The sequence below is a fragment of the Xiphophorus hellerii genome, chromosome 22, assembly GCF_003331165.1.
Source record: "Xiphophorus hellerii strain 12219 chromosome 22, Xiphophorus_hellerii-4.1, whole genome shotgun sequence".
NCBI lineage: Eukaryota > Metazoa > Chordata > Actinopteri > Cyprinodontiformes > Poeciliidae > Xiphophorus > Xiphophorus hellerii.
Genome location: NC_045693.1, coordinates 15,179,777 through 15,201,377, shown reverse-complemented (window position 1 = coordinate 15,201,377; position 21,601 = coordinate 15,179,777). Strand labels below are relative to the sequence as shown.

Here is a 21,601-nt window from a genome sequence, read left to right as displayed (position 1 = left end):
AACTCTGCTTTAGATTTCTGTTAATGATGCCATTTGTTTACTAAAGTTCTCTAACAAACCTCTAAAGCCTTCATAGAACAATTACATTTATACTTAGTCTGTATTACACACAAGTGAACCATATTTAATAATTAGGTCACTTTTGAATACAACTAATTGAAGGTCAACAGCTGACAGAGTGAGGGTTCTGGAAATGCTTCAAAAGGTCTTCTACCATAAAAAATCTGTAGCGATCTGATCATTTCAGATATTGTTTATGAGAATAAAGCATAACTCACAAGTCAGTGTGACTAAGGCCTCTAAATAGGAAAATCTAATTTCTCGGTGTGTGAATGACGTTATAAAGCTTTGCTTTTTTATGTGTGGGCATTTTGGCTTTTGTCTGTCCCAGAAATGTACCTGCACTGAATGGCTTGTTCTATTTTCTAAGCTTGTAGAACAGTACGTACCAAAATCTTGAAGTCAGTTTATAGATGTGTCCACTGCTTTTCAGAAAAATAATGGTTTGGAAAATGTAATTATAAGGCATTTTTAATGTTTTTTTTTTTCCTTCATCTTCAATCAGTCTTTACTGAAATTATGACTTTTTCATTTTATTCCAAGCCCGTTTAATTTTATTTTACTCATTTTTGACTGGCAAAGGAAACGTTTATTTCAATCTAAATCTGGATGCCGCTTTTTGTTCTGTAGTTTAGCAAAATTATAGTTCACATTGCAGACTCTCTTCATTCATCAAAAGTTCCACTCAAAGATGACTTTGGGTTGTTTTTTTCCTTCAGATGCAGTTTGGGCAAAAGTGCAATGGCTGACGGGTTACCTGCAGCTCTGAGTTTATCACCTGAAATTATTTAATAGTCTAAAGTCTAGGCTCAGTCTCCCATTTTTGGTGTTTTTCTCTAAATAGGAGGATCATTCAAGATTACAATGTGTTAAATGTGCAAAACTGGTATTTGATATGCTTATTTGGATTTTCCTGAGTATTGAGTTAAATCAAGCATTGTGCTCTAAATCTGTATAGCTTAACCAAGCTTGGTACTGGTCTTCATGTATAGGCTGAACACTAGCACAAGAGAAAGCCCCAAGGACTCGTCAGTGATCTCCTTTTCTAAATTTTACTCATAATCGACTACATGTGAAAAATAAATTAGGTGTATACATATTATATGCATCACACCTTTTTTTTGCTATTCAGAATATGCATACAAAAAAAAACAAAAAATCTGATTTGTAAATGTTTTCACATGTTGAGCAGTCCATGTTCAGAGTTTCCCTTATGAGGCATACCACTTAATCTTGCAGCATGGTGTACTCTCACATTTACATCAGCTGTCACCAGGGCACAGATTCTCTTTTTAAAATGTCATCTGTGGCCCCTTTAGTTGCCTTTTCCCACATATTCTCAGGGCCGCCTGCATCTTTCTTTGGTCTGCGCGGTTTGCTCAACTCATTACTTCACGACGGCCACACAAGTGTGTCCTCTGAGTGATGAGAGGGTAACCATGCTATCCCCACACCAGCAAGCATGTTAGCAGCAGAAGTTACTTCAAGACACATTGTGGTTACTCTTAATTAAAAATGAAAAATGTGTATGCAAAGCATGTGGTGGGATAGCCCGTTCTGACATTTCAGTGCAACCCTGCCACCTTGTGGAGAAGATGAAAACCACATGCAAGTATAAGAGCAAAAACTCAGCAGATGGGACAAATATGTTTATTAAATATAAAACTCTTATTTGCATTACAGAAAAATACAAGTTTTTGGTAGATTAACAGAATCGCAGTGCTCTTGTTGTACATATTTATAACTTGGAATACATTTTAATAAAATAATTCTAAATAAAAGTGAAGAAAATAAAAGTACACAGAGCAAGAAACAGAAGTCCAGATTGAATTATTTCTACAAATACAATTTAAAAAACATGCTTTAATCAAGAGGCAGGTGTAAATAATTTAATGCACTGCAAGAATAGTATTTAAAATATTGAACAGCAATTAGTTTAGAAACTAGCACGTTAAAAACAAGTGCCGTCTCACAGTTTGTTTTAAGTCCTTTTGTCACAAGCTCCAACCACAAAGCAAAAAGTCTACAAGAAAAGCAGAAGTGTAGCATGTGACAAGGTTCTCACCAAATCGCCGTTAATCTATACCAGAAATAAACAGAAGGGGGGGGAAGAGTGTGAATAAGAACCTGGACTTAGTTTGTAAAGTGTTGCTTAACAAAAAAAGGAAAAATATATTTATAAATAGCTACATAAATACTTTTCCTATGCAGTGCATAGTTCACTAGTGAATGTAGTGTGGACTTTAGTTGTTGCCAAGTGGGTGATAAAAAGCACATGCCAGCAAATGTGTAATTCACTTTCTAGTGTTGACACTTAATGTAAAGCCATCTGATTCTTCAGCTTAGTGAAATACTGCCATGGCGGCCCAAAGGTCACAAACACTGCTTTTCAAAAGGTTCAGAAATTATATGTATTAATGTTTCTTGTACCTGTCCATCCCAGAGGCAGGAGACATGCATCTGACACTTTTTGTTTTGCATAGACCTAAAATAAATGTCGAGGCAATTCAAGGAAAAAAATAATCTGCCAACCTAAAGATCTTACCTTTAAAATGATAAAGTTTTATCTTGTATCAAATTATTAACCTAGCTCAGGAGTGGGCAATCCTGGTCCTTGAGGGTCGGTGTCCTGCAACTCTTAGATGTCTCCCTGGTCCAACACACTTGAATCCAATGGCTGAATCGCCTCCTAAGTGCAGTCAAGTTGTCCAGAGTCCTGCGAATGATCTCATTATTTGACTCAGGTGTGTTGAAGTAGAAATACATCTAAAAGTTGCAGGAGACCGGCCCTCGAGGCCTGGAGTTGCCCACCCCTGCTAGCTGAACTGAAGCACAGCCCACCTTCTGTCATGCAATCCAGCTGAACATAAAAAAATTAAAAAAATACAGGCTTTGAAACTTCAATACAAAAACACTTCTCAAACAGACTCCAATGAGGTATTACAGCCTTTAAACAAGCAGAACTGTTTTCAGATAGGATGAGAAGGCCACGTTTTGACATTAATATGCTTTACAGACATTATGATTACACTCAGTCTAAACACATCCATAATTAATTATTCACTTCACTATCTGTCCAGCTGTTGTATTGTCTTTCAGTCCAGTTATTTACTTGCGCTGATATAATGATCATGACTAAGGCTGCATAACTCAGTTGCAAAAGGGAAGTACTGACTTCAAGTAACTTCATCCTCAAGTCTTTGGTCAGTTGCTGATATAATGGCACAAACCCAACTCAAAATATCACCTGCACATTTATGTGAAATAAAGGCAAATGTGGAAAATGAGTTAAACTAGGCAGAGTTCTCAAACCGAGAGATTAGTTAGCATTCTTAAAAAGCTCCTTGTTGTCCCCATAAGTGTATCATTCATAACCTGCATTATAGTCATGATTTTCCACCCCCTCAACAGTGGGCCAAGAAAATTTCACTTCCATAAACTGATCTAGAGTTTAGTGTTGCTTTCAGAGAGAAAAGCAAGTCTTAGCAGGGCTGCAAGTGTGACGGTGTGTTGCTCTCTGGGTCATTTTGTACTTTTGAACAAAGGCATCCATTTGGATCTTTGGGTAACAGAACCACCTTCACATTCTAAGTCTCTACCTGCCTCTGCATTTTTTAATAAAAAAAAATATGTTTAGTCCAGAGATCCTGATGTGGTCCATTCAAGCTTGGAAGGCGGATTTTGGAGCAACTCTTGTTTCCCCCAATTATTGCCAAGGCAGAGCTTGAACTGAGCTCAAGGCTGCCAGGGTTTCCTGTCCTTGCCTTTCTGTTCAGGAAAGTGTTTATAGCGACATTTATCCCCAAAATGGCACCCGGTAGTTCTCCAAAAGTAACACTCATCTCCATTAACTGGGCCACGTCGCCGAGGACTGAGAATGTGAAAGAGAAAAGATACAGAGAAAAAGATCACAAGAAAGCACATCAACTACTTTGTCAACAGAGATGGAAAAATCCTTTGTTGACTTAGTGGAGAAGATAAAGACAAGATGTACAAAGGCTTGCTTGAGTATTTGGTTTGTTTGGACTTTGAATTGTGCAATGTGAAAGATGTCAATGTCTTTTGGGATTTTATGTGATAGACCAACAACATAATGCACAATTACATAGCACAATAACAAAACTTTGCACTCAATTCCAGCTTCGTTTTTTTTTTTTTTTTTATCTTAAACCACCTACCATCTTCATTTCACTTCATTGTAATACTTCTGTTGGTTTATCACATAGAAGGGCAACAAAATGCACTTGTGGGAAAATGCAGAACAGTTAAAAGGATATGAAAACTTTCACAAACTATTGTCTTAAAGCAAAACAAGAAAAAACAGTTTAAAAGTATGTTTCTTACCCAGCTCCTGTCCCTGCTTGCTGTGTGACAGGAAAAAAAGTCCTAAGTGGAATGGGAAGGACCCTCTGAGTGCGGCGGTCAGGATACCTTACAACTAAACGTGTGTTTTCAATGCAGTACCCCTGCAGAAGCAAACGTTTGCATTCAGACTAAAAAAGACTGGATCAAGAAAGGCATTACAAGTGTGAAAATAAATAATTACTGACGTTTAGTTTTTCCATTGCTCGGGCTGCCATATCTGCGTTCCTAAAATTTACAAAGGCACAGAATCGCTCATGCAGCACACGGATGCTCTCTATGTCTCCATACCTGCAGTATACAGACATCAGATTACTCACTGTGGTTAAAAGCTTGCCATCCCAAGTTTCTGCTCAAGACCAATTATACAGCACCCAGAAATGAAACCCAAAAATGAGAATGCATTGAATACTGTACCACATTAAATTCATACGTTTTAAAAAGGTCCCATAAGTGTTTTTCCGTTATTTCTGTTGTCACATTTCCCACCCAGAGAGAAGGACAAGGGCTTCTAAAATAACATGAAAGACAACACATGACTAAATACATTATAATAACTGGATACACAGTCCAATCACAGGCCTGAAGTCTCATTTATCACAACAGGTTAAATAAAAAAAGGGTTAAATATAAAAATTTTATTTAAATATAAAATGTCCAAAAACACTTTTTGAACTTTTGAAAACCCATAGTTTGACTGAACAAAAGGTCACCTACCCCGGTTGCACAACTGATGCATCATGGCCTCCAGCTGCAGAAATAAAAGTGTCATTGCTAAAATACATATAAATGTGGCTGCAAGGCAAATGGAACAGCATTTGTATAATTTTGTGATTTTTTTATTTTTTTTTTTACCTCTTGGTGCATCTGAACAAGATGCGAGAACAGCCTGCACAGATGAAAATCTCTCCAGCAGTACAACACTTTGCATCTCTTCAAATCCAAACTCCTAAGACAGAATAAAAAATATGCTATCAGGAAACGAGTTCAAAAGTCTCCCTATAAATTTCAATTACATCTAGGAAGAGAATTGCTAGGTGCATTTACCATTAGCTGAAGGACTTTGCAACTGAAGAGATCATTGACAGCCTCTTCACAGTGTTTGTCCAGTTTTAACACCTGCTCCATAGCCTTCTCTGCCTCACTGTACCGCTACAACACAAGCATACAAACATTTTCATAGAGATGCACTCACAGATTGGGATGTTTGTTTGGTACAGACCAAAAGTTTGGACACACCTTTTAATTCAATGAGTTTCCTTTATTTTCATGACTATTGACATTGTAGATTCACACTGAAGGCATCAAAACTATGAATAACATGTGGAAATATGCACTAAACAAAAAAGTGTAAAACAACTGAAAATACGCCTTATATTCTAGTTTCTTCAAAGTAGCAACCTTATGCTGTGATTACTGCTTTGCACACACTCTGCATTTTCTTGATGAGCTTCAAGAGGTAGTCACCTGAAATGGTTTTCACTTCATAGGTGTGCCCTGTCAGGTTAATAAGTGGGATTTCTTGCCTTATAAATAGTCATAAAAATAAAGAAAACCCATTGAATTAGAAAGGTGTGTCCAAACTTTTGGTCTGTACTGTATATATATATATATATATATATATATATATATATATATATATATATATAACTATAATGCTCTGTGCCCACCTTCATGCCAATGAGAGCTCTGCCTTTGCGAAAGTATCCTTTGGCCCACTCTGGAGCCAGCTCAATGGAGCGTTCTGCATCCCCCAGAGCCTGAGGATACTGCTCCAAGCAGTAATAGCAATACGAGCGGTTTCCAAAGAACCTGCATGAAAGTGATATAAAAATGAAAGAGGGGAAAAAAACAGTATAAAACATACCTTAGTACATGTGAACCCATGTACTAATATATTTGCTAAATATTTTGCAAATGTATTTATGCCTGCCAAACATTCCATGTTTTGTCACATTGCAACTACAAATTTCAATGTATTTTGTTGATGTTGCGATAGAACAAACTGGTGCATAATTATAAATAGGGAATAAAACGATTAGGTTTTTTTTTCTCTCAAAAATATCTGAAGTGTGGTTCCATTTGTTTCCAGGCTACTTTAATTCAACACCCCTGAGTAACAAGCTGAGCGACCAATTATCTTCAGAAGTCACCTAATTGGTAAACAGAATTCACTCTTGAGTAATTTAATTTCAACGTAAATCCAGCTGTTCCGTGAAAGCCTGAGAGGTTTATTAGACTGAGGAACGCAACAGACAGGTCATGTGCAAAGTTGTGGACAAATGTAAAGGAGGGTAATGTTATAAAACAATATATTAGGCATTCAACATCTCACAGAGACTGTTCAATCCACATGCCTGCTGTGAGTCACCTTGTGCTCTAACTGAAACACCTTGTGGAACAAAGTGCTGTAGTCAGAGACAGAAGGAAAGCTTTTCAGTCCACAAGCAACAATATGGTTCAAGTTCAAATCCAGACCCAGATTCAATTAGGAATCTGTGGCAAGACTTAAACTGCTGTTCACAATCTGCATCCAGAATAACGGAAATTGAGTTGCTTAACCAGGACAAATGGACTAAAGTAATTCTGTTTGGAAGCTAGTGGAGACACACCCCAGGAGTTGTGCAGAAGTAATTGCAGCAAAATGTGGATAGGCACTGTACTGACTAAGAGGAGAATAAAGCAAATGTTTGACACACTTCTTAGGTCTTCATCTTGAAAAAATAATTAGTTTGTGGTTGTAACATGATCAAATTCAAAACAAAGTATGAAGATGTTTACAATGTATAGTCATACATAGTTGTCAGAAGATGTACCTGTAATCCTTTGGGTCACACTTTATGGCTTCCGTAAACATGCAGGCTGCTTGTGCATACTGCCCTTCCTGCACCAGCTTAATCCCTTTTTCTGCAAGGCAAAGAAACGTAAATAACTTTCAGTTAAGATACTGGCCTGAAGGCCTGACTGCTTTAACACAGAAAAGAATGTATAATCAATAATCTTCTCAAAGCCTACGTTGACGTTTAAATGAAAATTCAATTTAACGATTGCTTATGTGGCAAGATTCCACAAAAATCTTTCCTTACCCGTCAGCGATGCGCTTTTCTTGGTCATGTTGTCAGTTATGTTTGTCTACAAACAGAATAATAATACTTTCATCATGTCACATGCAAGACAGTGGACAAACAGACAGGAGTATTATAATATAGTCCATAGTCCATAGTCCAGTTGTTCCCCGTTAAATAAGACTTTGGACCAGCCAGATGAACACAATACCACGTCAGGATAAGTAAAGAGATGGTTGTTGTTTTGCACCAATTTATTATTTCATTTACCTCTTTTCTGGCCTCATTTTCCTTGTTTTCTTTGGACTTGCGACTATATCCTTTGGGTTTGATATGGCTAGCAGCATTAGCGAAGAAGGCACTGCTCACATCCCACTCCGGCTCCTGTAAAACACAAAAAGCCAAGCAGCTCTTAGATCACTCATCATCTGGCTTAAAAAAAAAATAAAAATAAACATAATGCAAGTCTTCTGGATTTATGACAATAGTAATAGTATTAGACAATGTGCAACAACCTCATTCATGCTCAGTACCTCTTCAGTTGAGTTGGCTTTTGTCTTCTGCTTGAGTCCTGCAGGAGCCATAACTGGAGTTGCATTGTGCTTGTTAGGAGCAGCAGATTTAGTTTCCTTGTTCTCTTCTTTTGTGGCTCTTTGTTTTTCCTCTTCAGCAATGTCTGCTTCTGACTCACTTTCATCCAGCTCAGACTCTGCACCACCGTCCTCTTCTTCGTCCTAATGTGTGAGATCATATATACAATCACCTTTGAACAGCAAAATGAAAATGGGGAATATTTTCATAAAGGAAACGTAAGGGCTACCTGTTCAGCGCTGTCATTTTGCTTGATCTGCTCTTGCTTCTTACGTTTCCTGCGGCGCTAAAACATTAAGAGTAATCCATGGCATCATTCATATGTAGCAAAATAAACTGGAGTAGAATCATTTTTAGGAGTGTATTTAATTGCTCACCTTCCTCTTTGCTCGGCGTCGCTCCGCTTTCTGTCTGACCTTATCCTCCTCGCTCAGATCATCCTCACCATTTAATGCATTCTGGGCAAACACACACACACACACACAGTAGTTTAGCTCTGCACATTATGGCATAACTTTTGCTGTCAAAGCAGTTTTGGTCAGGATCACATTGTACCTGTGATAAAGTGGCATCATGACACAGGTCAGAGGTTGCAGCAACACAGTCCATTGGCTCCTCCTGTTGCTGCACAGCAGGGCCTGTTAGGAAACACACAAATCATTGTGACTTGAATTCATTTGTAAATTGAGTGTTTTGTTCTAATTTGTTTTTAACATGGTACTTCTGTGCTGCTGTCTTGGCCATTCTTAATCTCTCAGATTAAATAAACATTTTAAGCAAATTATCATGTAATATCTTTAGTTTCCCCATCAATTCCACATCTACTGCTTACATAGATGGAGGTATTCTACAAGCTTTTAAAGAGTTCTTAAGATTGAATGTTCTTTTAAGGTGATGCTAGAGGAAAGGTCCGAGTGGCTAGTTTTCTCCAGTTGTGTGGATCATAGAGTAGCAAAGGTGGTCCTGCCCTGCCTGTTGCTGCACTACTGGCAAGTTGGCTAAAATAAGGTTACTACAGTTTTCCCTCACAAGAAAGATAAATTTGGCTTTTTGAAAATATTTCTGGTTTTGAAAAACACAAAGCACAGAACCTAAAGAGTACCACTCATTACTTTAATAAACCACGCTTTAAAACTACAGTGAGCAAGCAACAACAGGTATATCTGTTAGCTAGTCAGTTACAGGCTGGTTACTAAAGTCTTGTTCAGAGAAGGGAGACCCTCCTCAGAACGACTGTTGGGGGTCAGTCTGGATTCGTTGCCATTACGATTGTGTCATTCTAGCGTATATTTGAGAACTGGACACTCTGATTATACTTTATTAAAGAAATGGCTAGATGCCAAACAGTAACCAATATCACATTTGTGCAACTTTTTCATTTGGATTTATTATGTTTTATTTATGGAGTTGCGTCATGTTGCTAATGGTAACTAACTAAATTGGACACCTAAAATTTTATATTGGCAGGGTTAAAATATTTTTATATTTCCATCATGTACTTAAATTATGAGGTGTTGCATGCTTGTGTTTCTTTTTAAGGTTACTCTGCAGCACAAGTCCATGGACAATAGATATGGAATTCAGAATAGACTTTCAGCTATCTCTGGCATTTTCTTAAGTGTTTATTTATAAGAAAGCACAGTCGTTGATAAACCAGTCTAAATAATATTTTCCCAATTACACTTAGGCTAAATCCATACAACAAGCATTGAAAAACTAGACTCAATAGGTGTTTATTCTATAAGGTGACAATAAAGCTGATTAATGCTAGAATCATTATACTTGCATTAGTGTTATTTAAGCAGCAGTAAAAATAAATATTAATTTTTTGTTTTAAGTAAAATCTCTTAGATTGTGTCACATTCTGTTTTATACTTTTTGGAGATACTCTGGTCCCATGCTATTTTTACTCGGGGCTGTCACACTAGCAGAATCTCATAATCCCATGGTCCGACCACAGTTGAACAACAACCTACACTGACAGCAAACAATGCGGCATTCCTGTACTATAAAATGAGAAACAGACAGTTCTGACCCTCGGGCTTAAAGGTTAATGCTAGACTTTTTTCACCTTCAAATCACAGGTTGTCCTATTAATGCAAAGTACAGCTTAAGAAATCCTACGTTTCCAAATTTTGAATTACTTATCAAATTGCATTGTTTGATCATCTACTCCTCCATAAGCATCCAAATAGGTCTTGTTTTAAAAGTTCAGCCATCTGAATGTAGGATAAACATGTTCCTCCATCATATTCAGGTTTATCCACTTTAGGTTTTAGTAACAAATAAAACATTTTAAAAATTATAACTGTGGGTGGAGAAAAGGATAATGGTTATTATTAAACCATTTCTGAGAACCAGGAATGCTCAACAATGCTGAACTGAAAACTGCCCAACGAGATTAATTCATGTTGTTTCTCTTTGGTCTTAAGCAAGAGGAACAGTTTAGCCATCACATACCACAAACAGTCGCTTCGAGGACTACCGTTTCTCTGAAACCTGGCTAAATATGACCTACAGAGCAGACACTGGCTTTTTAAAGTGGGGTCTATTGTTTGGGCATAGAGCAGATGTAAGCTCTGCAGTTTCTCCAAGCAGAGAACACGGAGACAAATCACAAGACAAAAAAATGAAGCAAAACCTACTGGCCTTGAAGGAAACTTTGCGGTGTCAGATTTCTATTGGTTCAGCAAAGTGTTGCGGAGAATGACAAATTCATACTTGGTCTGTGACTCATGTTGTGACTCGTAAAGTGGGGATGGACAATTTTGCCTTTGAAATGCATCTATAAGGCACACTCAATCTTTTCTGGGAGGGGGGGGAAGAAAAAAAGACAGGGAGCCTCTGGGCTTCCTGATTCTCTCAATGTTTATGTGTGTTCTGCTGGGCGCAGCAGCTCTCGTCAACAATGTAGAACGTAATAAAGGAATCCTCATAAAGCCAGCTGAAGGAACCCAGGAATTTTTAACCCCTCCTACATCTAAAAATTGAAGTGTTTAGGTAAAGATTCCAGCACTGGAATGCATCAGAAAACGCAAACATGTAGTGAGCATGGGGAATAAAGTCAGCTGTTCATGTGTGCCACACTTCTCCAATGACAAAAGTCTCAAATGTCGCCGAATCCGACTTTCTGTTCAAGGATTACCTTGGTGGAATGCTCTCTGAACACTTAAAAGATACAAGATTGGTGGACAAAGGCAACAAAAGATCCTCTGTTTCTTCTGTTCAGAGGAACTTCCCAAATCAGAGTGCAGTTGAAAGGTGAGCTCTTTCCACAGGAATGCAAAAATAACAGTGTATCTTTGGGAACTGGTGGGCTGGACAGAAAATAAGCTTCATTGCTAGTTTGCTGTTAGAAAAATGTCAATGGATTTTATAGCACTCACAGGTGCATTTTAGCTGCATTTTGCTACAACAAAATACAGCTTGAAGGCACGACTGTTTTTAATTAGAGCTCTTAGGGGAAAAACAGGAAAATTGTGAAACATGAGCTAACTCAAATGTTTACTAGTTTGCAAATGAGCAAAAAAAGCTTGAAATTTGATCACATAATCAATAACACCTGTGTCCTATAAGAGTGTTGAAGGAGTTATTTCTGGATGCTCAGCTGCCTCTAATGTCACTCTTAACATACATGCATCCCGTTGAACAAAACATGACATCATAATTGGGGGGAGAAAAAAAAGAGGAACATAGCTTAGGCCAACTTCAGAGACACAACCTGTCTCGTCTTACATAAATACACCCACAGTGAAGAGTATGCCACCTATCTGCAGCATTGTTTTCATACCAACGCGAACAGGGAATTTATTCAGTTTGTTTTGTCTTTTAAGACAACATATACCTCTCACATCGGCACATTTAGCATTCAAAGACCTTACCTGATGAATAAAACACCTTCTGAATCTGTCATAGGTGAACGTAAAGAATTTTGACTCCACAGAAGCGAGTAACAAGATGTGGGGAAAGGGAGGAACTGGCAACATGGAAACTTTTCATTGTTACACGAACTCCATTTAAGTCGCTCGACAGAGACGAGTGAGACGCACAACAAACACAAACCAGCCTAACGTTCCGCATCCTAAACCGAGTTCTTTAGTTCGTTCATCGCATTACTATTGTCGGGCTCTGAACTTGTGGCCAGTTCATGAAAGTTTTCAAAAGAGGGACGTTTTCTTACCGCTTCCGAGTCCCAACAGCCGGCATATGTCTCTGGTGAATTTCATGAGCGCAACCATCCAGCATTATCCTCTACAATAAACCTCCCAAAATGTTTTAACTGCGGTTTAACTCGGCGTGGAGACCTTTTTCACACATTGGGAAAATCGCCGTCTGCGGGAATCTTCGGTGGTTTAATCCGTTTCCTGAGCGTCAAACGCCCGACGCTGGGTCCACCCTGAGCAGCGTCTTAAAGGCACAGGACACAGACACCTGCTGGAAGAGGAACAGGATGGGTTCTGATTCTCTTGTTTACTAGTAGGCGTGTTTTTCCTCAAAATGAAGTAATTATGCAGTTATATTAATCGTGCATAACAATTCTAAAAAAAAAATAATTAAAAAGCAAAAATAATACAGGGATGGTCAACCTACACTGGATAAATGTTCCCACGTCTGACCCTGGATTATTACCTTGTGACTGAAAATGTTTCATTTGCTGCAGCTCAAATCATTGTTAATCTAGAGATGTTCGTATGAATATGACATTGTTTCATTTTTCGAATGTGCAGACTTCCCTAAGTAGGCGTTTACAATTGGCTTCCTTGAATAAGCTGTTGCAATATGTATATTTCAAAAGGGTTTATGAAGCTTGAGAATAGTATTACTTTTTTTCTGCACTAAGAATTGTACCAATATTAATAATAATTAATGTGGCTAAATAATGATGTAGAGCTACACAACAAAACAAAAACATGAAGTTGCAGATTATTGTTAAATTACTGACTGCAGACTGAATGCTGACACAGTTGTTAGTGTTGCATCAAGAAGGACCTTTGTTTGAATCCCAGCCCAGGGTCTTTTTGCATGGAGTTTGCATGGTGGACCCCTGTATGCATACGTTTTCTATGGGAACTCTTGGCTTCCTTCTGCAGTACATAAATACGCAAATATCCATGTTAGGTTTACTGGTCTTTCTAAATTGCCCTTAGGTAAAAGTGTGTGAATGCGTGGTTTTTTGTCCTGTGATTAACTGGTGACCTGTCCACGTACCTGCCGCTAGCTCAAATACTGCTGAAGTTATGGCCCTGCATATGATGCTGCACATATAACAGGATACAGACAACAGACAGATGGGAGATATTAATTTATTTTGGCTTGTCAAACACACCAAACTTTACAAAACAGCTTTGCTTGAATTTACTTAAACATTTTCAAACCTAAAATTTTCACTGCATCATTTCCATGATTGCAATCATCTTAGATAATGGTGTTTAAGATCACCTTAAAATGTCAGTTTTGAGGAACATGCAAGCTTTTGTGCTGCTCATCTTTAGCTGATACTTGTATAAAAATGTATTTCCACTTGATTAAACTGATACATATTAACTTCTTTTCCCAATCAAAATGTGTTTCTCTCTTATGATCAAGTGATTTCAAAGTTGCAATAGTCTAAAGTGATGACTGCAAAACCTGTCCCACAGACCATTTCATTGTCACCTTCATTACATCTCTATAGGATAACATTTGACTTCTTTCATCCATGGTTGTAGAAAATAACCCCAAAATAAAGACACGTAATCAAATATATTCCTTTAAATAAGCATCCATACCCCTTAAATGGTATGGTTAGTACCCAGGCAGAGCTGGAGACCAGCAGGACATGGCTTCTGTGAACTGACAGGTTAGGAAAATGGATCAATTATCAGAAAAGTGGTCAAGATTACCATGGTAACCCTGGAGGAGCAGCAAAGACTAGTTGTTCAGGTGGGAGAACCTGTTGCAAAAAACCCCCAATTGGTCAAGTTTCCCACAAATCTGGTCTTTGTGGAAGAATGGCAAGAAGAAAGTTACAGCAAGTAGTTGTAGTTTGTCACAACTATGTTTGGTCAAATGGTACTGAAAAATGCAAAATGCTAACCTGACATCCTTCTGAACACATGGTGGTGGCAGCATCATGCTGAGGGGCTACTTCTCTTCAGAAAATACATGGAAGTAGGTCAGAGTTGATTGACAGATGCATGGAGCTCAACACAGGGCAATGCTTGACTCTTGCTTCACAATTATATGCTACTTTGTATTGGTAAGTCACTAACCATTCTAGAAAATAAATTTGTTCGTGGAACATGACAGAATGTGACATTCAAGGGGTATGTGAGTACTTATGAAAGACTGGAGTGTGGGTTGCAATTTTTAATTTTGAACTTTAAAAAGTTTTTTTTATTTATTTAACTTATGTAGTTGTGCAGTATAGAAGAGGTTAGTGTATGCTTTTGCAATAATGCTGTCACAATTCTCAGCGACGCTTCAAATCAGATATAACAGTGAGCGCTGCGTTCCAGCCTGGAGAACCCATCACACCGCCACCTGGGAATCAAAAAAACACATGAAAATCACACACTGTTTACTCAATGAGTAGACAAACAAAGCAGCAATGAAAATGTTACTTCAAACTCAAAGGTTCATTAAATATTCATCAACAGTAACCACATAAAACAATTAAAATGCCTATTACTTTGCTATAAACAAATGATTCTGTAAATGCAGTTTATTATCCAGTTAAAATGAAACGGCGAACCTGGATGGCAGCCACTGCCACACAGATAGAGTCCTTTAATTGGTGAGCGATAGTCTGAAAGTGAGGGCAAAGGTCGTGCTAGGTAGAGCTGGTCCAGAGACATTGATCCATGAAAGATATTCTGTGAAAACAAGCTCATATTGTATGCTTTTGCATCTGAGTTTTGCATAACCATGCACACTCTTTTTGTTTGATGGATGCCACATTAAAACAGAAACACACACATGTACAATGACGAAACAAAGCTCTGTAAGGTAAACAAAAAAAAAGCTCAGCTGAACTTTGATTCTCATTTATAGGTTTGTGTAAAAGTGTCTATAACCATTAACAGCTTACACAACAGGGCCCATGAAGGACTCAAATTACTTCCCCCTTCAGTGAAGAGCTGATTGTGACAAGCAAACGGGCTCTATGTCAACATTCAAACGGCTTCTCATCTATAATGTGTGCAGTGTACAGTTTGTACCCCGCCAGTGAGTCCAAAGATCTTCTCCAGGTCAGGGGGAGTCAGGATATCTCTGCCCACAACGGAGGTTTTAAACCCAGGGGCGTATTGTTCCACCCAGTCAAAAACTACAAAAGCAGACAAAGACATTTTTTTTTTACTAATACAGGTTAATCAATACAGTTCTAAAGATAGCCAGTATGTTAAACTTTTTTTTTTCATTTTAGAAAGAAGAGGCTTTAAAAAAAAACACAGTCTGCAGCCATGATGTCATCACCTTTTACATAGAGAAGAAAATAAGTTAAAAGGAAGACATGTTTTTAGCATAAGTGTAATTTGTGTTTCTAACCAGTGTCTGCAAAGTCCTCTCTGTCCTGCTGGGTCCACTCCCTGCCTTTGATGTGGTAGGGGGTAAACTGAGTGAACAATGACACAACATGGCAGCCAGGGGGAGCAAGAGTGGGATCCAAAACAGATGGGATAGTCATCTCCAGCATAGGTCTACAGGAAAAGAGAACATAATTTGGTCCAGGGTGGGATTTTTTTTTTAAGCAACAAGCAGTGAACATAGTAGATATCTTTAATATTTTATGTGGTAAACAGATTGTTTTTAATAACCGACATATAAAAAGCAGTTCAAAAACATACTGACATTTTTAACTTAAGCAAAGACTCAGGTAATAACCAGATCTGATGATGGTACGTTTGTCTAAATGTGAGCAGAAATATATATATTTGTAGTACATAGATGTTATACATCTATGTGATACATATAAAATATATGTAACTGAAAAAAGATCCCTTAAAATGACTTGAACAAATAAACTTGTTGGTCACCTTTAGTATTTTTGCTCTGATAATCTTGAAATATAAAAACTTTAGAAGCAGCAGGGTTGATGATATATCTTTCATCCATATCCACTCATCCACATGAATGACTTTGAAGCAGAGGAATGAGGAATAAAGTCAAACCTGGCTGAGGGACGTCCATTGATGGCATCTTTATATGCAGCCTCAAGTATGTCCACGTTTTCACAATTCAGATGTATTGAGCACTGATGATGGGGTCCAGGCTTATCATCTGGTGTGGGTGATGCCAGGAAGTTTGGTAATTTGTCTAATGCCACTACAAAAGCAGACAACAACAAAGAAAAGTAAACAAAAACAACAATCTGAGTTTTTTTCCACTTTTTCAGAAAGAGACAAGTTCTGGCACTTTGGGGGGGGGAATATACACTATACTGACAACTATCTTTGCTCACAAATGCAAATAATTAAATGTAGGTATTTTAACTAAACACACAGATACAAGTATAAAATGTAGGACTGAGGTATGCTTCTAAATCAAATCAATCACAGTCAAATGGTAGTGATATTATAACAAAGTAAAAGCAGCAGTCATTCCACTATCTTTGCCATAAAAGATAGTGGAAAGACTGAACCAAAGTTTTTGCTGTGGTTCAAAGCAAAACCAAAAACCAAAGCAAAAACTTTGGAACTTTTCAACTTTGAACCAAAGTTTCTCGACCAAACTAAAAAAGGTTTTTTGCTGAGAATTCAATACCTTTTCCACTCAACCTTTAAATTTTGTGTATTGTATTTGCTAGGGATGTTAGTTGATATTTTCTCTCCACATTAAAACAAAGTTAAGAAAAAAATGGTGGCAGTTTATTAGTCTGTTCATCTAACATCTTTATAACACATTTTCACACAGTTCAGTGATTATTGCAACTCCCTATGGAATGCATAAACTATCATCTAATTCGCAAACCACATACAAGTAAAAGAGGCCTTACAGGACTTTAAAGAAGGTCAACAGCCGTCCATACAAAGCCTTGTCTACACCTTGTAGACAATCCCTTTTGAATTCTGCCTTACTTCTGGCCAGGATGGATTTGATACAAACTTTAATAAAAACTTTACCAGAAGCAGAAAAGACTCACCGTTAATCTTTGTAACAGGTGAAGTGTAGTCTACCTGGTCTACAGCTTTGATGAACTCTTCAGAAAGAGCACCCTACGGAGAGAACAGATGCATCAGCTGCACATTGCCTTCTGCACTGCTAACATGAGATGGGGATTCACAGTATTACCTTTGGTGTCAAGTACTTGAAGGTAGCATAGGGGGTGGCATTTGACAGAACCACATTACTGTGAATCTCGGTACCATCTTTTAGCACTACTCCTTTGGTTGCACCATCTGAACCAACAAGGATCTGTTCGACATTCTACGCAAAAAGCGGAGAAAACACAACCAGGTTCCGTAAAAAGACATAGAAAAATACAATATCAAATGATCACCTTACCTTCTCTGTAAAAACGTCTACTCCGTAAGACTGAGCAGCTCTTGCTATAGCCTGAGACACACCTCCCATGCCTCCCTCCACATAACCCCACGCTCCTTTCTCCTTTTCCAGCTCTCCCATTACATGGTGCAAGAGCACATACCTTCATGGCAGGACAAATGCATAAAAGATTTTGGAGAGATCTGCATTTAATTCTGCTCAGCTACCTTTGTTATGGTGAAAAAGAAATTACTCTCACCCGCTACCAGGGTTACTAGGACTGGTCATGGCTCCTATCACACCGTCAGTAGCTAATGTTGCCCTCAGTGGCTCTGAATCGAACCACCGAGTGAGAATCTTTGACAGAAAATAGGAGTGTCATTAGAAACACACACAGAGAGCAGAGTGTGTGGTTCATTTATTTATTTATTTTTCTTTCTAAGATATCACAAACCTTCATGATAGGTGCGGTTATAATTTCATAAAAGTCTGGAATATTCCCTCCAAGTTTCAGACCTTTCGATTTACAATAAAAAAAAACAATGTGACTCAGGTAATGGATTATACAAAGAGATCATTCTGAATGTCTGCCTTGGTACACGAACCTAATTTGGCAAACGGCATCAGCGTTTTAGTTGCAGCCAGCCTCTCCCTCAGTGATCCAGCTGTAACTCCTCTGATATCTACAGGTGGAGAATCCAGCAGAGGGTGGATGGCACTAGCTAACTTTTCAAGATGTGCAACAAATTCAGGATAAGCCTAAGAACATTTTAGAGAATCGGTAAGATGTGGGTGAGGAAAGGAAAGCAAAGTGTAAGGAGACATTACGCAAAAGCAAAGCACAGTATCATTTATTACAGTTTTTATTATGCTTAAGACACCTTAGCATCCTTCTGTGAAAACTTGCCGATCTCATTTAGGTTTTTGGCCAGATCTGACCCAAGGGTGAGGGACCTTGGTGCAGCCCCTTTCATCCCCTCCTCCAACATGGGGGTGAAAGAATGGGGCTCTCTCATGTATACCTTCAATCCATGTTTCTCGATACAAATAAAACACACAAACAAAGCACAAAATATAAAAAAACAAGGATATTCATTTTAAGATTAGATATTAGAAACATATGTATACTGTAAAGTAGGTATTTACATAAGCTGAATAAAAATACATCACCTTTTTTCTCAGTAATTGTAGGCAAGCATGACTTTCATTGAAACAGCCATTTTACAATTTAGAAAGTAAACGGTTTCTGTGTCCCAGAGAGGAACATGTTTTGGTATAAAATACTTGTATCAACCCCAGCTTGATCCAAGTCATACAGCTTAAAAGGCAGTTCTGCCCAAATAGAAAAATGTGCTAAACTTGAAGAATCAAAAATTCTCCTCAAACTTCTCTTGCTAATTGGTTTGGCATTTACAAAACAAAAAATACAACAGAAATTGAAATTTTGGTCATTATAACTGACCTAAACAGGAGGGTACATAGTCTGATTTAATGTCAGACTAAACAGTAAGAATTTTTTTTAAATCTTTTTACAGTTTATGTAAATATCTGCTTCAGACTGTACATAAAATGTTTTGAAATGATTTTGGTGTTTATACCTTCAGCTCAAGGTCTCTGCATATGTGAGGTCGTAACAAACTGAGCAAATATGAGCACCTGGAGAAGAGGAAACCTGCAGACAAGAGTTTTTTTGTTTTTTGTTTTTTTCTCTAATAACGCAACAAATAACGTTGTTGCGTTATTTGTTGCGCAAGACAAATAAATGTCAAATCAGTATAGAAAACAGAGCCATATTACAACAAATAAAGTGTCTGATCCTCAGACTTTCCTGGGGAAAATCCCTGAGTACCATACAGCACATAATATGGTTGATCATATAGTTAATGATTGTCTTGTATTCATTTATTTCATATGGTTTGCTTATAGTGTTTTTACACATTCTTAATCATACCCTCGATAACTTAACATGAACAGTTAAGAGATAACTACAGTATATCTCTTTCATGATTATAGCCATAATGCTATATTATGAGAGATAACATTATCATTCATTATAATAACTGTTGTTATAGGCTTATTACTGAGGTCCCTTAGCTCATAAAGTCGTTATGTAGCGCTCCAACAAGTTTGGGTAATAACATCTTGCTTTGCCAGGAGTCATTATCTGCTGTGTGTTTTAAATAAATCACTTTTCTGTGACCCAGTGAACCAGTATTGTTCCCAGTGTAGATTCATCCTACCAGGAAAGATCTCCTCTGTGACAGCTGCCCCTCCCAGCACATGTCTGCGCTCCAGCACAGCTGTCTTCACTCCTCCCTTCTGAAGATAGGCGGCCTACACACACCCACACACACACACACACGCACCCCCACATTATCACGTTTACTTTCTTGTAAATGTGAGAGTATGGTATAGGTGTGCAGACTGAACAGGGAAACAAATGCGTGAACTCACTGCCACCAGCCCATTGTGTCCTGCAAAGAAGACATATTTTGTACATGAATAGCTTTTAATTTTTGTTGTGCATCTTGTGGCTGAGTTGTGCAAGTTCAAGTTTGCAAAACTAATATTAAACACTATTGAATTAAAGAAAAGCCAACTGACAACTTCTGGAAGATTAAGGCTTTTGTTTCACCACAAGTTAAGACTCTTGGCACCACAAATTTTGTTTTCAAAAGCCTTTTTAATGTTTCTCACCTCCCCCGATGACCAGCGCGTCATAGCAGGGTTTTAAAGAAGTGTGATTCGATCTGGATCCTGTCAGGATCCACAGCAGATTCTTAGCCCGGGTTCCTCGATCCGTCCACACCGCTGCAGCCATGGCAGGAGCTTTCACTTATCTAACGTCGCCTCTTCCCGAACTGTGCTCAGCATCCGATCTCAGCATCAGACCCTGTTAAGTTGGTAGGTCGGTCCGCAGACAAAGTTGGCTTTTCCAAAGGAAGGCGTTTCTGAAGAGCTACACCCGATTGGACAAGCAGTGAAACAAGACGTTTTTTTAAGGATCCGATTGGATGAGATTAACTTCCGTCATTTTATTTTTTTTCTTTTTTAAAATATCGCTAACTTTCTTCTCTGGTATCGGACTTTCCTTTATTTTTTTTTTTATTTCACGAGCTTGCTTTATTAACCCCGTATTAAAATATAATAAGGGCAGGGAGATTGTGTTAACAGGTGTTAGATATTAGCGGTGTTTCCATAACTTTTCCTCCCGCTTCTCTAAACAGAGAACGTCCGCTTACATTTCAACATAAAAGCATCAACATAAACCTCATTTAAACTAACGGTAGTGATTTTTCAGAGATGTTTATAAGTGGTGAAGACTAAATGTTGATACCATTACATGAAAAACTAAAACTGCTTTTGTTATTGCAATAATGTAAACCTGAGTAGGGGGTTGCACAATATGGTGCAGTAGGTAGCACTATTGCCTTAGCAGGAAGGTATGAGGGGCCGTTTAGGACAAAATTTACGTTTTGTCTCTCACACACTACCAAAAACTCTCGCATACTCCAAAAAAGTAGCCACGCACACTCCAAAAAATTACGTTTTGTCTCTCACACACTACCAAAAACTCTCGCATACTCCAAAAAAGTAGCCACGCACACTCCAAAAAATTACGTTTTGTCTCTCACACACTACCAAAAACTCTCGCATACTCCAAAAAAGTAGCCACGCACACTCCAAAAAATTACGTTTTGTCTCTCACACACTACCAAAAACTCTCGCATACTCAAAAAAATTACATTTTGTCTCTCACACACTACCAAAAACTCTCGCATACTCCAAAAAAGTAGCCACGCACACTCCAAAAAATTACGTTTTGTCTCTCACACACTACCAAAAACTCTCGCATACTCCAAAAAAGTAGCCACGCACACTCCAAAAAATTACGTTTTGTCTCTCACACACTACCAAAAACTCTCGCATACTCAAAAAAATTACATTTTGTCTCTCACACACTACCAAAAACTCTCGCATACTCCAAAAAAGTAGCCACGCACACTCCAAAAAATTACGTTTTGTCTCTCACACACTACCAAAAACTCTCGCATACTCCA

The 21,601-nt window shown here is 38.1% G+C and overlaps 2 protein-coding genes across 3 annotated transcripts; both read right to left on the bottom strand.

Annotated features, from left to right (window-relative positions):
• Positions 1 to 1,694: 1,694 nt before the first annotated feature.
• Positions 1,695 to 12,483, bottom strand: LOC116713587 (tetratricopeptide repeat protein 31). Of its 2 annotated transcripts, none has more exons than XM_032553785.1 (16): positions 12,259 to 12,483; positions 8,634 to 8,716; positions 8,456 to 8,536; positions 8,308 to 8,364; positions 8,021 to 8,221; positions 7,758 to 7,871; positions 7,509 to 7,554; positions 7,239 to 7,329; positions 6,093 to 6,234; positions 5,470 to 5,574; positions 5,278 to 5,371; positions 5,140 to 5,173; positions 4,856 to 4,933; positions 4,611 to 4,713; positions 4,405 to 4,526; positions 1,695 to 3,931 (listed from the first exon to the last, which is right to left on the bottom strand). In XM_032553785.1, exons 1-16 carry the CDS (start codon positions 12,314 to 12,316, stop codon positions 3,796 to 3,798), a joined length of 1,545 nt encoding a protein of 514 aa, XP_032409676.1. In that variant the 5' UTR covers positions 12,317 to 12,483; the 3' UTR covers positions 1,695 to 3,795. The 2 variants fall into 2 exon arrangements, with proteins under 2 accessions (XP_032409676.1, XP_032409677.1); XM_032553786.1 differs by lacking the exon at positions 12,259 to 12,483 and adding an exon at positions 11,960 to 12,184.
• An 882-nt stretch (positions 12,484 to 13,365) lies between these two features.
• On the bottom strand, positions 13,366 to 20,479 carry pyroxd2 (pyridine nucleotide-disulphide oxidoreductase domain 2). The gene is made up of 16 exons (XM_032554052.1): positions 20,238 to 20,479; positions 19,995 to 20,014; positions 19,781 to 19,874; positions 19,139 to 19,212; positions 18,422 to 18,577; positions 18,146 to 18,299; positions 17,995 to 18,056; positions 17,800 to 17,897; positions 17,562 to 17,703; positions 17,349 to 17,483; positions 17,200 to 17,272; positions 16,229 to 16,382; positions 15,606 to 15,757; positions 15,278 to 15,384; positions 14,812 to 14,932; positions 13,366 to 14,600 (listed from the first exon to the last, which is right to left on the bottom strand). The coding sequence occupies exons 1-16, from the start codon at positions 20,359 to 20,361 to the stop codon at positions 14,530 to 14,532; spliced, it is 1,737 nt and encodes a 578-aa protein (XP_032409943.1). The 5' UTR covers positions 20,362 to 20,479; the 3' UTR covers positions 13,366 to 14,529.
• Positions 20,480 to 21,601: the final 1,122 nt, after the last annotated feature.